General features: G+C 37.6%; 1 protein-coding gene across 4 annotated transcripts in view; it reads right to left on the minus strand.

The window, feature by feature from the left end:
* Positions 1–1,886: 1,886 nt before the first annotated feature.
* The window catches only part of LOC148358549 (large neutral amino acids transporter small subunit 4-like), a 30,115-nt gene continuing 15,605 nt past the window's right edge, over positions 1,887–16,396 (minus strand). For 3 of the 4 annotated variants that reach the window (XM_088345287.1, XM_088345288.1, XM_088345289.1), the window contains exons 7-15: positions 15,381–15,514; positions 14,957–15,171; positions 12,095–12,238; positions 11,846–11,863; positions 10,341–10,467; positions 10,111–10,243; positions 9,719–9,792; positions 8,048–8,171; positions 1,887–6,709 (exon numbers count right to left, since the gene is read on the minus strand). In XM_088345287.1, coding sequence (XP_088201413.1) covers positions 6,548–6,709; positions 8,048–8,171; positions 9,719–9,792; positions 10,111–10,243; positions 10,341–10,467; positions 11,846–11,863; positions 12,095–12,238; positions 14,957–15,171; positions 15,381–15,514 — 1,131 coding nt within the window. In that variant the 3' untranslated portion in view covers positions 1,887–6,547. The remainder of the gene's footprint in view (positions 6,710–8,047; positions 8,172–9,718; positions 9,793–10,110; positions 10,244–10,340; positions 10,468–11,845; positions 11,864–12,094; positions 12,239–14,956; positions 15,172–15,380; positions 15,515–16,396) is intronic. The other variant, XM_088345290.1, reaches the window with a different exon arrangement.

Genomic DNA, 16,396 nt, shown 5'->3' on the forward strand with positions numbered 1-16,396 from the left:
TGATTCCATCCCGTTTCCTGTATCGATCCCCTGTTCCTGGCTTCCCGATCACCTCTGGTTACCTGACTTGCTTTCGATCCCCGGCCACACTTCGTCCCTCTGTCCCAGCTACCCGACTTGCTTCCGATCCACGACCACGCTTTGTTCTTCTTTCCCGGATACCTGACTTGCCGCCTGTCGTTGGCAACGAGGGCTTCCTGGTCCTCCTGCCAGCTAGCACCAGATCGCTGTCTTTTCCTCTTGCCCTGACTTCCCCGATCCTTAATAAAGCATTGTGTGAAACGTTACCGTTTGGGTCCACTGCGTGTTCCGGTCATGACATACTGTCAAATTGTAATTTCAAAAATAATAGCGGTTTTATTGCACAATTGTATTGAGTTTTTAGCGCATCTGCGGCACAGTTCTGAGGTCATGGGATCAAATCCAGCTACCAGCCTTCCTGTGCGGAGTTTGCATGTTCTCCCCATGCTCACGTGGGTTTCCTCCGGGCACTCCGGTTTCCTCCACATTCCAAAAACATGCATGTAAGGTTAATTGGCCGATCCAAATTGTCCCCTAAGTGTGAATGAACGAGTGAGTTGTCTGTCTCTGCCCCAGAGATGGCTGGGATGGGCTCCAGCGACCCTGCTGAGGATAAGCCGTGCAGATAATGGATGGATGGATAGATACATTGATTACGAACATGGTCCACTTTACCTCACACTTTGTCATCATGTGGACGTTATGGAAAACGGCATTTACCTTGAGTTTTGCCCTTGCCCGTATGTTGGTTTAAGATCAGGCGGTGGTGTAATTGTAATCCTGTGCAGTCCTTTGAGACATTTTTGTGATTAAGGGCTATCCAAATAAATGTGACTTGACTTGACTTCAGATAGGCAATCCAAAAAAGCAATATAGGACTAATTCTCCCCCACCCTCAAATGTATCTGGAGCCTAAAAAAAGTATAAGCCCTAAATATCCCTTATAAGAAAGGAAAGAAACACGGTATACACCTATATTAATAGAAAAACGTTACGAATGTGTCATGTTTTGTCCTACAAAAAACAATTTTCGATTATCAAACATTTTTGAAAAAGCACCACTAGGGAGCACCAAAGAGCAGCATGTGACTCCAGAGCAAGTTTAGCGGGTTGACAAGTCCAACTTCATTTTCTCATTTTATACTTCCTTTTTTTCTTAACTTCTTTATACAACATCGTAATTCGTAATACAATGCTCCAAAGCAAATGAGCCGTTTAAGAGCCAGCTCTTTAATGAGTTGAGCCAAAAAAAGCCGGTTCTCTAAAAAGAGACGGACTTCCTTTCACTACATAACTACCACATGAAATCCGAGGCTGCAGACGCATGCGCACAGTGGCATCAAACCGCTCGCTTCGTTTGCAACGAAAAAAAAAAAAAAACATACCGAGATGGCGTCGAACTCCTTTGACTTGATTTGCCGTTTCGTGATAGTCGGTGTATACCGGATTTGCGTTTTTCCGTACAGATTTTCTTGTACGTCGTACACGTCTTAAAATTCATAATAAACGTACTTTGCAAAAACGTATAGGTTCACAGGTATGGGTTCGTCAAGCTATTCTACTGTTTTTTGTATGTGTATAACTCAGACCGCAACCTCACTGACGCACAGGAAGACAAGTAAAAAAAAAAGGGCGGGGCAACTTTTTAGCCAATAAGAATGCAGAAGACAAAGCATGATCAAAATCTTCGAAGCAGCGAAACCACGATAAGTAAACCGCGATACAGCAAGGGGTTACTGTATACCTTAGAAACTCGCATACAACTCGCACCCGGACTTTGAGTTATTTTGTGAGTAAATAAAAGTGCATTATGTACCGTACAAACAAAACTGGCCGGTAGTGATTACAGATTCAAAAAAACACACTTTACAAAAAGTACACTTTATTGTTTTTAGTCATTTTCTTTACAACATGATTTAAAAGTACACTGAATAGATTGTGATGTACCAAAGGCAAAAATATGCAAAGTAAAAAACAAAACAAAAAATGTAAAACTACAAGGACATTTAAATGACAATCATTCATAAAAATGCTAATGTGAGGAAAGAAAAAAGAAAAAAAAGGCATCAGCTTAGATATCGATAATCACAAAAAGACATGAAGCCCCTGCGGGCAATATACTTATAGTATCTAGTATATGGCACCTTGATTGACAACAGACAATGAATTCTTGAGAATGAGATTGATGGCTAAAACAAGATAAGTGATGAAATCCAAAAATTTGAAGGAAAACGCAGACTTAAATAGTCTAATGGGTAAATTCACTGATGATCTTTTCACCTCTTTGACAAACAGTGTTGGGAGTAAAGTGTTACAAAATAATGCATTCCTGGAATGTGATTACTGTAACAAGTACTGCAAGGTGTTATTAATAGCATTTTCAAACATGGTGGATTACTCCGCAGTTCATAATTTGCCACGTTTCCTGTTCTTTAACGGTTTACTTTGGCTTACGAAGCAACAATTAACCCCTCCATCCGCTAACAACAATGCTGGGTATTACATTCCAGAAGGGTTCGCGTGTTTGTATAGAACTACAAAGTACAACTGAATACAGTTACAGTGGTGAAGTCTCAAGCATATATAATGAGGGGGCGTAATTTTTCCCTGCTGATATTCTCCCTACCATTTCTACTCACATCTAAGACAAATTAACAACTATAATATAAAATACCCAAATCAGGGGCTGCATTTATGTGTGCATATTGGGTTGTGTGTCACCACTAGCCAATAGTAGGCAGTGCGTCGGGAGGGGGCGTGGCTTATACAGAATAACAAATTGAATGTGAGCACAAAATTTAAGGTAAAAGAGTATTCAATTTTGCGACACAGGATTTCTAGAGAAAAAAACCCATCTTGGACATTACCCAGAAATGGAGAAGGAAATCTTCAAGCGATATGAAGCCCAGAGACAAAATGGATATGGAGTGCACAAGTAGAGAAATATGAAGGGTTCTTTTAATTATTTTATGATGTGACTATTTTTAATTAGGTTTAGGAGGTTGGCTTCTATGTGAGTATACAAGGTAATTTGTAACTAGAGAGTTACGCGCACAACACTGTTGACAAAAAAGGTGTGCAACCATTGAACGTGTATGTCATTTGAAACACATTATCGTATAGAAACGAAAACAACGGCTATATCAATGATTTTAAGTTGAAGGTGCTTAAAATGACAAATTTGTCAGGGTTGCCATTCACATAAATATAGCACCCGAGCATGCTGCGCGAAAAGCCAGCAGGGAAATTCGTAGACATAAAAATCTAGCCGCTGGGATCTAAGCATGCCATTGTGAAAATAGGAATCCCTCCGTGAGCTGAGAGACAAGACTCAAAGTTTGTGCCCAGCACATAAAGCCCAACAAAATAATCATGCTATGAAATATATTCTTCTAGAAGTTCTTATATAAAAATCAGTTTTTCTGTTCCCATATTTTGATTTGACATTCTTTGGCGACATGCACCACCAGCCAGCAGCCGAGCATCGTTTTTGCCACATTACGGGGGCAAACCTAGTCGCGTTTTCCTAAAGTGCGTCGTGCGCCATTCGACGAGCTATCAGGGCAGAGGCTGGCTTCTCAGCTCGGACGGATGGACGGACGGATGCAAGGAATTGCAAAAAAAAAAGGAGGAGGATTGTGACATAGGCACTCTTACAAAGTACATCTGTGAATTTCATGCCAGGCAATATGTTTCTCGTAATCAATTTTTCAAAGAATGTATTTTCCGCACCATTTGGATTATAAGGCACATCCCCAATAAATAGTCTAAAATGATATTTATTTCATATATAAGGCGCACAGGATTAAAGCTACTGTAAGAACTAAGGTTGGAAATTGAACCTGGATTGCAGTGTGAAGTTCACCAATTACTGTCTAGTATGAATACATAAAACACACAAAAAAAGCATTATCTCGTCGTCACACTATTTTTAGTCAGGTAATAAATTGTTAAAGTTATCATTGGGCTGCGAGAATATTCTGACTTTAAACCGGTCCCTGGAACAACCGACTTACAAAGTCTGTATGCATTGCACGGGATTACAAACTGAATGACGAGAGAGGTATTGTGGGAAATATTTCAGTCGTTTCGAAAAGAAGGGTCTTTCCTCAAAGATATAATTGAACGCATTGCGGCATGTATTCAAAATGTTTGTCACTTGCAATGCTTAGTTCGAGCTGAGAAAAACATTTCTACTATGCTTAGTGTGATAATGAGATAAGACTTAATGCCCATTATCGTCTGAAACAATAAAACCCTAGTGATGTAGTGGATAGGATGCCGAACTCTCCATGCTGAGATCCAGCTGTTCAATTCCCATTGCATTCAATCATGTGCGACTGTGATCAACCGTGTCGCTAGAAATCTGGTAGTTCGGAACAAAGGCCAAATCCTTCTACAGATTTATGATTGCATAAATATAATAAGCACTGATTTATAACTGCATATATATGGTATTGGTGTACAATTTTGTCCGCACATAAGGTGCACACTACAATTTCTGGCTGATTTGGGGTTTTTGGGTGGCCATTTTAGTCTGGAAAATACGGTACTTTAAAATGGTTACCTGGCATCTCACAGAGGTTGCTTATTGCTACTGCGAAGCCATACAAATAATGTTGCTTAGCTCCCACTTTAACACGCGCATCTTTTCATCATCTGATTATTCTTGAACGCAACTTGTTTCTAAAACATAATCAACAATGATATAACAAAACTTGCATACATGTTTAAGAAAAAGAGAAAATGTATGTAACATCTGCTATAATGCGATGCAGAGGCAGCAAGCAGTTTGAAAGATTCTCATCAGCAGATAATGTCAGCGTGATTTGCTACCAGTTCTGCTGTTTGTGGATTTTTTTCTAATGCCCACAATCGTTGACGTGCAAAACAAGCAATACGTTAGTCACAAAATCACGTGACGTGTGTATTGAGTGTGAAAATGGACGTCTTTTACGTTTTTCTGAGCATATCAGTCCCCTCCACTTGGTTGGTTGGCACAGACTTCCTGTGAAAATGTTATACTCAAGTTCCGGTTCCTGTTTATACAAGCCCAGAAATTAATTTGGCGAAGTTGACCTGGACAACAACGGTGACCAGATGATGAAGGTGCTGTATCTCAGTCAGATCAGGAGGCTTCCTTGGTAACCATAGGAACCAGTATCCGTATATGTGGAGGAGCAAACATATAGCCTTTGCAGATGGCAAAACCCACCATGATAAAAAAAGCCAAAATTGAATTTCATGGAAGCTTGACATGGTTTTTCATTACTAACACTACAACTTTTATGCATAATGGTTTTAGCCAAGACGAGTAGGTTGGAAGCCAGAGATAAAATCCGGCCCAACCTGACTCCGTCCCGCCGGTATCAAAGCCCGATGAGCACGAACCCCGACCAATTAACTTGATTTGCAGGACCGAGCCCGACCAAAGCTGAAATTTCATATTTTGTTGGTGAGGACTTGGGAGGAGGAGAGGTGATTTAACAATTTATAACCTGTCTTTTGTAACGACATCTAAGTAACACAAAATTGTATAAACCAAGGGTCTCCAAACTTTTGTAACCGTTTAGCGAAAGGGCACCCTGTTTCATATGCATTTCTAAAATAGCAACGTATCATGTTATTACTAGGTTAATTATTGGAAGTAGGGTTGATTATCAATCACTTAAAAAAATAATTTTACTAGAAAATCTCAATAACCCGGCACTGGTGAACTATTTTCAGAACACGCACCTCAGCTATCCTTATTATGGACAGCTGACCTTATGGGGCCTGCGGGCACCATGTTGAAGACCCCTGGTATAAACATATATATACGTTTTTATCATTCTGTGCCGCCCATCACTTTTACGGGTTGAAAACTGGGATTTAAGAGAGAAAGGCAGAGAGACGAATAAGAACAAAGACGGGTGGATAACAAATAAAAGGAAGAAAAGAGAGAAGCCCGACACCAACGTAAAGACTGACGTCTTAGGCCGTACTTAGACCGAAATTCAGGTTGGTTTTGGTCGAGCTCGGATTCGGGCTTAAGATCTTATATCTGGTAGGAACTTTGTACTGGAACTTAGTATAAACGATTCTTTTCTGGAAGTCCTGCCCCTTGCTGAATCAATCCTCTGGGCTGTTGGACTTCTATTCTTGTTCAACGGAACAACAGGCCGAGCAAAAGCAATGCAAAGTATGATTGGATTTAAAAAAGAAAAGATGTCTCAGTCTGTTTCCTATCTCTCACCAGCAGGAAACGTGAATTGAGGTGCATTCGCTTGTGTTTGAGTGTGTCCAGTTCCTCACAGTGTTCGACGTCAATGATGGTGAAACCGTGCGGTTGTGCGGAAAACACAGTTAGCCAGTGATGACTGTGCACGTGAACACGTGCAGGTTCGAATCCGGAGAGGCACCAAAGCACGGATTTTCGACAAGGGGCGAGTAACCTCTGCCGCTGCTGTCAAGTCCATTTTCTTTTTTGTTTCGAGTTCGTCTCGAGCTTGCGGGAGTCGTCCTCCTCGCGATTCTTTCTCCGGGTCTAGACGAAAGCCTCGATCTTGTTGCCGTTTTCCAACTTGACGAAGATTTTGGGGTCGTCGTCGTGTTCGTCTCGGAGACGCTGGAGGTGTCGGCTGTGGTACAGCAGGTAGATGGGTAGGCAAAATCCCAGCATGCTTAGCACCAAGAGGCCCACGTTCACCTGAAAATGCATTTTGAATTGAGTCGTCACGTAAGAGGCGATTGTCAACTGAGAGATCATCACATTCAGGAATACTCTTAGACAATAGTAGGCAAACTATGGAGTGCTGGCTTTTTCATCCGGCAAACAAAAATGTTCATAATGATAATATTCATAAAATGGTAAAAGAAAATAAAGTACAGTAATCCCTCACTGTATCACGGTTTACTTTTTCCTGTTTCGATACTTTGCGGATTTTCATTATGTATTGTCTTCTGCATTCTGATTGGCTAAACGGAAACCCCGCCCCTTTTTCTGCCTGTGTCAACAACGTTGCGTTCTATGTTGTACATGAGCGTAAAACAGCTTGACTTACGTTCAAATGTCAGTGTGAAAGTTTATCTTAAAGCCATCATGTCAACAAAACGCTCTGGACAGACAAAACCACCAAAAGGCAGAGGAAGATGCTCTCTATTGCCCACTTAGCTGGACTTTTCCACATGCTAAAGCATTTTAGCGCCACATTTTTGTCTTCCAAATAACATCGTCTGAAGTAATGCAAAAAAAGTAATGCAAGATTATTTTTTACATTAGAAATTGACAGTACAGAAGTAATCTGTGAAATAAAAAAGGTTTATAAAGTATAGTACGTTTATCTGTTAAGTAAATGCTTCAGCCTGTAAGTGATTTGTTCTTTGGTTTCAATGTATAATAGAGTATATAAATGAATAAATACATGTTTTTACTTTTTGACTATCACTAGTTATTTTGGAACGCACCTCCTCTCGAAAAAACAAGGGATTACTGTATACATTACAAACAAAAAGGTGCCACTCTTGTCCCCAGTGTCCTCAACATTCAAACAAACTGGTTATATTTTTATTTACATGGTAGTTTTACCGTTATATTTATCAACATGAATAAATGATCAAATTTAATGAGAAGAAAAAAGCTTCTGAGTTATCCGTATTCAATTTTGAGTTAACAATGCATATGGTCAAATTTAGTGCTTAAAGGAGTACAGCTTTCATTCTGAGTGTTTCAAAATCAGTATAATGGTTTATTTGCAGATCAGAACAATAAATATCATGACATGCACTTGTAAATGTCTGCATTTGTTTATAAATACATATCGTTGCTACTATTCTAAAAACATTTATCTCCATGTTTTGGTCTTCTTTTTATTTTTGCCCCAAAATAAAAAAATCTATTTAAAATTGCTGCAAAACGGATAGATTTGTTTTAAATCCCAAAAATAGAATAAATAATTTGTTTCCTCTTGGCTCTTTTCGCATTTTTTTACCCCATTGTAGTCCACCATTCAAAAAGTTTCACACCCCTGGTTAAGGACTTACTTACCCATAAAGGGTCTCCTTCGAGGGGCCCCACCATGGCCATAAATAAGGGCTGCTGAAGGAGGGCGAACAGAGCGCTGATAAGAGACTGCATGCCAGTAAGGCTCCCAAATTGAGAGGATGGATACCTAAAGAAATCAAACACATACAGTATATACAGTTCAGCTTCCTGTTTGTGTTTAAATACAGTGGCACTGAAATAGGCTCTGCCTGGAATCAAGACTTCATCCTATACTTAAACTTTTTTTTGAAGTGTACCCACTGTGGGGTTGTTGGTTTTTTTTTAGCCAACCCTCAAACCAGCATAAAGGTTAGGGGTATTCAAAGAAATCATGATAATTTAAGAGAAAATAGATTTTATCTTTGGAGTATACTTTGTAAGTTGGCTTTCAAATAAGTATGAATAAAATATTTTACACATATATTAATATGACCATTACACTGACCCCCCATCCACTACCACCCAAAAAGATCTTGTCCCACTAGCAGATCATTGTTGTGTGTAAATGTGTTATTGAATTCCACCAGAAGAAAAACTTATAGTAAAGAAGATTGCCGTGTATGGCAAATACCTCTGCCAATTTACAGTATTTCTTTTATCAGAGTTAAAAAAAATAAAAATAACTAAGGTCAAAATATTTAAAGTGTTATGACACGCTAACGTTAAAAAGTTTCGGGTCACTTAGAAATTTCCATTCTATGACGATAACAAAGTTTGATGGATTAAAAAAAAATCTTCAAAATAAAGTCATTAATTTATAAAATTCTCAATGTCTTAACTAGACTTACTATTTATTTTGCAACTCATTAGTAGTAAAAAAGTGAGCCTTTTCATGGAAAACACACTATTGTCTGACTCCAAGCTTTTGAAAAGTAGTTTACGTTAATATAAATAAGTATCAAAATGTGCAAAATGAAACATATTTACTTGGAAAAAAAGAACATGGTAAAATACATGATTTTTTTAAATGAGATTGGAAGAGTGAAGTCATTGTGAATATCTGTTTAAAATTATATTTAATATTTAATAATTGATTCAATATATATTTCATTTTATAAGCAGTACAGTAGGTATATTCCTCTAAAATAATTGTTATAATTAACATTATTGGATGTTTTTATTAGCTGGTATCAGTATTGATGACTTCTAAAGAGCTGAACACATCAGTCGGAATTTAAAAATCCAGTTACTATCCGTGCAGAATGCTCAGAAATCAATAATGATAACTAATACTATAAATTGATTTTAATATAAACTTAGCATTCACAACAAGAGGAAAACAATACACATGTTCGTATTATAGACATAACTTGCTTAAATGACTACATTGAATGGTTATTTATTGTAAAAGAGACTTGTACATGGTCATCAACAATTGTGCAATTGAGAGTCCATATTAATTTTGGACAAAACTGAATTCAATTTGCCAGCTAATCGAACAGTTCTTTTGAGTCCAGACAGACAAGCGTGTCTTTATTTTATTTGCATGCCAATTTTCAATAACTGATTAAACATTTCCAATGACAAATTAATTATATAAATTAATTATCCATACACATATTGTGCGGCTTACTTTCAACACGTGATTAAAAAACACATTCACACTTTGAAAGTGTGTCAATAACATGAAAAGAATGAAAATAGCACACTGAACCATGTCAGTGTGACACTTACACAGCAGCATAGAGTCCTCCAACTGCAGAGTGGATGAAGCCCCTGACGATTGTATGCAGGATGAAGGACAAAATCTGTCAAAAAGGAAAAAAAAACATCTTAACTCACAGTTGAGTTGTTGACACAGTGTGCCTACAGGAACAGGCTCCCATTTCGTGGAAATGGGGATATCATAAAATCTCAAAAACAATGTTCAATTTTTATTTATGCCGCTAGATGTCGACAAATCACTGTAAAACCCTCGCTCTATCTCTCAGTCTTAACTCTGCATACAAGAACATTATGTACCCTATGGACAAAAGGATTGTAACAACAGGGGAGGGAAAAGAACATTTGAAGATCTTTGTTCCCCTTTTTTTTTTAGAAAACCATATGGTTTCCAGAGAACCTACCTGAAGTGGGAGGCTGGGCATGATGCAAGTGACTCCAAAGCACACCAGGAGTAAATTGGTGAAGATGAAGGCTCGGGTGGAGTTGACTATCTTCTGAATCTTTTTGTCTGGCCGACGAGGCTGACCAGGCTCCCTGAAGGCCAACAATGATATATGTGAATCAGCTTATGTCATATTGTTTTGTTACAGAATAAGCCAGCACGATCCAGCATGTTTTGATTATATCTAACCTGGCATTTCCCTTATCATTTTCGTCTTCACAGTCTTTCAGTCTCCAGTCCATGACGTAGCCGATCACAGGGGAGGTAGCCAGACAAAGTAGCTGCAGCACGCCGAAGATTGACGTATATGTGCTTACTGAAAGACGGAGGACAGTGATATTAAAGTTAAAAAAAGACATCTGTGCTGTCAAAGTACACTGCGAAAAATAATAAAACAACATATAATCAAATCAGATTGGGCGGAAAGGTTGCTAACTTAAATCAAGGACGTAGATTTGGGTTTGGCATTGGTGGAGACCAAATCATAACCAAACATAAGTCTCTCGTGAAATAGGGGCCAATCACATGGGTCCTATTCTTCAGCAGGGAATGTGTATCAAACCTTTCTGTGCTGCAAGTTGAACGAGACACTGATTGATTGTGATGTTGTTGTTTTTTTAAATTATCAAAAAATATTGGTGGGGACAAAAGAATGACTGCTCATTATTGGTGGGGACACGTCACCTCCATCCATGCCAAATCTATGCCCTAAATTTTACAGTGAGAAAATAAGAAAAATACAGTATACACTTAAAATTACCAAGCTTTTCTCATCAAACGCAGTATGGATCGTTTATCGTTTTAAATATTCTTTAAATGTGGGCAGCATATAATTCTTAAAATAGGGAAAATTATCTAACATCTTGAAGATAACCTAATTTGCCCATTTTAAGAAAGATTTTCTTCGTTTGAAGAAAAAACATATTTTTAAAAATAAGATAAAATGTCTCTTTTATGTTTAAAAATGTGAAAAATATGCATAGATGTTTGAATTTCTAAAATGCAGGTGATTTTAGGTGCAAACATTTTCATTAAGTAAGAGAAATAGAACAATTCTATCAAAAGGATAGGATTTTATTTCCCATTTAAACACTGAATATTTTGATACAGCAGTTTGCCTGAAAAGTACTTTACAAACAATGTTTGATTTCAAAAATGAAAAAATAATTCTGCAAATACAGGAAGAATGTATTTTTTACGGTGTAAATTCACACCCTATTAGCAAAATCCCTGGCTCTTTCTAATTTTTATTTTAAGATGCAATATTACATTTTGTTTCATGAAAAAACAAGACCTAAAAAGCAGGATTTTCTTCAGGTGATGGTGGATACTTTCAGATATGTTTTTACCAATGTTAGAAAAAACAGCTAAAATTAGCAAAATGAGCTATGTCTGCTAGATATGAATATTTGTGGTACTTTAGGTGTTTTTTTTTCTTTCTCAAAGTAAAAAAATAAGCTGAAATACCTAAAAATAGGAACAATACACTTGAAATAAAATGATCTAATAAAGGGTTAAAAAAATTGCAGATCAGTGTAAATTCTTTCAAATTCAGTTGATGTCACCATTTTTTTAGGTTATGACCACATTTTTTTAATCAGATGCAATTTCACAACATCCAGGCGACTTATAAGGGGGGGACTGAAAAGCGCCAGTGTTTGACTTTTTGTAATGCTTGGCTGTAAATGTCTTACCCACGTGCATCCTTTCCACTGCAACAGCAACAGGAAGGGCAGCAGGACAGGATGAGAGGAAAGAGCAAAAGATGGACACGAAAGGAAACAAGGACGGGTGTTAACCACAAGCAAAAGATTAGCTGAGGGAGAGAGAAGATTGTTAGGGTGCTACAGACTTTGTTAAGGAGTTAAAAAACAACAATGCGGAAAGTCAGTGGTTAGGCATTAAAAAGACGACCATGCTGTGTGAAAAGCACAAAAACACACCAGTGCTGAGGTCTCCTTCGGTTAGGGACTCCAGGATGGTGTTCATAGCCCCCATGTAGAAAATGAGGCGGAGTTGAGTGACGCACATGGTGATGAGGCTCAGAAGGAAGATGGGGCTCAAAACACTCCTCATAAAAGTCTGGGCTGCAACGGAAATGACAGAAGAGGCACAAGATCACATATCTGTCAGCGACTTTAATAAATGCTGAGCAGAGGGGAGGTTTATGAGCAACAGTTTGCGTGAAAAATGGACACCTGCGTCACACCATATTTGTGTATGTTTAAACCAAAGTTTAATACACAGGTAAATCACCTGATAGGAATATTTCAATTTCTTGCACTTTTTAATTGTAACCTAATGAGTTTATTCTGTTTTAATATAGCACAAGTTCAAAGGAGATTTCATAGGATGCCAGTTTCTTATTTTGACAATCATTGCCCTCCATTGTTCGTTGAGCTGACTTAAATCGTTGTCGCTATTGGCTAATCATGTTACTGTTTATTGATTACCACACTCCATAGGGCTAATCTGTGTTTGAAAACTTCAAGATTTAACGAAAAGGCTTGTCTCCCAGTCCTAGTTGCAAAGTTTAAAATCCATGTCTTCTCTCCTTATTTTGAGAATCTACTGAAGTTTAAACTTATGCATTCATCCATTATCCGCACCGCTTATCCTCAGTACGGTCGCGGGCGTGCTGGAGCCCATCTCAGCTATCTCCGGGCAGTGGGCAGGGGACACCCTTAACTGGTTGCTAGCCAGTCGCAGTGTACACAGAGACAGACAAACTCACTCGCTTATTCACACCGAGGGACAATTTGGACCAGCTTATTAACCTTACATGCACGTTTTTGGAATGTGGGAGTGCCAGGAGAAACGGGGAGAACATTAAAACTCCACACAGGAGGTTCGATATCATGACCTCAGAACAGTGTCGCACACGTGCTAACCACTGCGCTGCTGTGCTGCCCGTTTAAACTTAATATGCATCAAAAATCAAAAATAAGCCAAACAAATTATATAATATATATATATTAATAAATAAAATCATAATAATACTAATAATAACAACCAACACATTGTAAAATGTATCATCTTACTTAAGATGTATTTCAGCACAATAAGAAAGAAAATATTTAATAAGATCAAAACTGTATGCAAGTAAAGCAGGAACATTTATTTAGCAAGATGATTATTGTTTATTCAAATTACTTTAATTTTATTACAGCCTTATTTATAACCTATTATACCATAGGTAGCATATAGGTCTTAAATGAGGGGTAATTAAGGAAGGGTCCAAGAACAATTTTTGTTCAAAAAGACCGTTGTTTTTTTTTATGACATGATTTTAAGTGACATGAAATTAGGATTGACTGCTGTCCACCCAGCTTCTAATTTAAAACAAACTGAAATAATGTTACAAAAATATAGTTATTAAATGTATTTTTTTTTCCCCACACATTGTTAAACCTGTAAGCCACAATCTAGCAAGACACATGAACATATACACAAACTTGCTGTGTGGCTTAATTAAAAAATGTGTTCAAAATGAATTCCACGGTCGATTTGGTACCAAAGGAACAAGAAGAAAAAAGAAATAAATCCAACCAAGCCCTACACACAACCCACTGGGAGTCCCTGACCCCCAATTAAGAGGCAGAGTCAAAGGGCTTGGGAGTGAGCTGTTTGGATGGCAGTACCCAGGACGTACCGAGAAAACCTATGAATGTTTTCTGTTCATATCAGCCAAACGTAAAAAGATATTTTTGAGAAATATATGGTCATGAAGGCTAAAGGAGGACATTTTAAGATCCCTTCTATTCAATGGAGTTACTATAAATCATGAACTATAAACACTTATTAAGAGCGATTTTGAAGTGGGCAACTCAATGAACTGACGTCTGTTTTGCTCCCACAGAACAATCACCATGGCAACATCAGAATTTTTAGTTGAGTATACACACAATGCATTATTCAGAATTATGTCAGGACTTTTGTATGCTTTTGAGTGTCTGTCAAATAATGTATGCACATGACCATGAATTATTGTGTAGAATATGTTACTGGGATTTCTGAAGCCTTTTGTCCATTTTATCTGGCACAGATTGCCCTTTCATGCTTTGGCATGTTTTCTGTCTTGTGTTCTTTGCTCTAAAATTGATTTTGAAGATCCTGGCAAAGAGCCCATTACAACCAGTTCGACTGCTTGACTGCTCACTCACAAAGGAACAGTTTAGTCCGTTAGTACTTTTAAGATTTTTAATTTTTAAATAAAAACAGTAATAGGTCATTCTCAGGTGCTGACTTCCAACACACTTACCGGGCAGTGTTCATAAACTGGAAATTTGCGGCAAACAACGAAAAGGGTGTGATAATGGGAAATCAAAAGGTGCACTCCAAAGCCATATGTTCTTACCCAATTTTTAAAATGTCCGCTCTGGCCCCCAGTAGCAGCAATAGTCAACGGAGGATTGTGGATGGTATGAAGAGAGCATTTGGTATGCTTTTTTTTTATTATTTGTTATTTTGTTCACACTTTCTTCCCCCCCCCCCCCCTTTTTTTTTTTTTTACATGCTCAAAAATTTATGGTGGGCCGGATTAGATCACCCACCGGTGGGCCATATGATTGATATGCCTGGATTAAAAGTATCTTGAAAGTTAAAAATGAGCAAAATGTTCTGGGGTAAGAATGCGTTTTTTTGCAGTATAAGAATGGCCCAGATTTCCTTGTTGTCAACTTGATTGAGAAACGGATTCTATAAATAACTTTTTTGAAAGTAGGTCATACTTTGACTGTGATGTGTGACTTAGCTGGCTGGGACGTAATTTGATTTCCAAATGAATAGTACAATTTGAGACTGACCTTCTTCTTTAGATTTGCAGGAGACCTGAAGGTCAACGGTGGACAGGCACATCTTGCTAGCATCCTGTGAACCCAGCTCATTGGATGGAGGCGGCTGCTGCTGTTTAATGGAGTTGCTGACGCTTAGACGGCGGCCCACCGTGGTCACCTGCCGGTAAAACTGTTTCCCCGTGATCTTGTGGTCAAATCCCAGCCAGCTGAATTTGATCTTCACTCTGTGGGAGGAAGTTGTGTCAACAGGAGAATGTGAAAGAGGCGCTGAGGTTAAATGTATAGAAGTGTGCGCAGGCAAAATTCCAATATGATGTCAAAAAGAAATGTAATAGGGTTCCAACAGACTGTTATCTAACCAGACATTAAACAGCACCATTTATCTAATATAATGTTCTCTGGACTGTTAGAGTGTGTGCGCCATGTTTCTTACGTAAAGTCCATGTCCTCTGGGCCAGGGAAGGGTTCCAGAGGCCAGTTGAGGAAGCAGTTAAGGAAAACCAGGCAGGCACATCCAGCCCAAACCAGCAAGATAGAGATGAAGGTAGCTCCAAGGTCATAGATCACCTAAGAGTAGGCGGAAGGACAATGGAGCATTAATGATAATGAAGACTCCTTGAAAGAAGGGCGACACTAATGAGATAGAAAATGGAATGTACTGATATATTATTTTGATTAATAGCAACGAAGGCAGTAATGGAACACAGTTTTCGTGTCATTATCCGTCTGACAGTACAAAGGAATTAACATTTTTTTATGTTTGTATGCTGCAGCAAATAATAAATCCGAGTAAATTCATATTAGTAATACAAGTAAAATAATATTTCTAATGATTTAAGATTAATTTAAGTACCTAGTAATGAGTAACACGTTTTGGTCATGAATCTTATTATTTTAAACAAAATAATTCATCAATTTAAAAAAATCTTAAAATAAAAAGGAAAACAAGAATATTAAAAATACTGGTTTCAGGAAATATTCCGTGTCAAATGAGAAAATTTTGTAAAAAAAATCTTATCAATTATATCATAAAATCATAATCAAAAGTTGTAACTCATTTGGTATTTTATGATACGTATTATAAGAAAAATATTTACATATTAATTTTAAGAATAATATTCCGAAAAATAAGAAAAATTATCATCAAAACTTGTTACACATTAGGTGTTCTATGTTTTTAAATAAATAAAAGAGTACAATAATAAAGTAAAATATAGGAAAAAAACTAACAACGAGTAATTAATTAGTTTTTTTAATACAGGAATATCAAGATGTATTTTATTATTTTTTTGCATTTGCATTATTGGACAAGGAATGGAGAAAAAACAAGGAATGGAGATATGTTGTTTCACATGACGGCAACAATATGTTTAACAAGAAAAATAGTAACTAAAACTAGCAAAAAGAAAAACAAAATATGGTTAGATTATTTCACTAAATATTTTCTTT

This window comes from Urocampus carinirostris, chromosome 10 (assembly GCF_059441175.1).
Source record: "Urocampus carinirostris isolate Australia breed hairy pipefish chromosome 10, RoL_Ucar_1.0, whole genome shotgun sequence".
NCBI lineage: Eukaryota > Metazoa > Chordata > Actinopteri > Syngnathiformes > Syngnathidae > Urocampus > Urocampus carinirostris.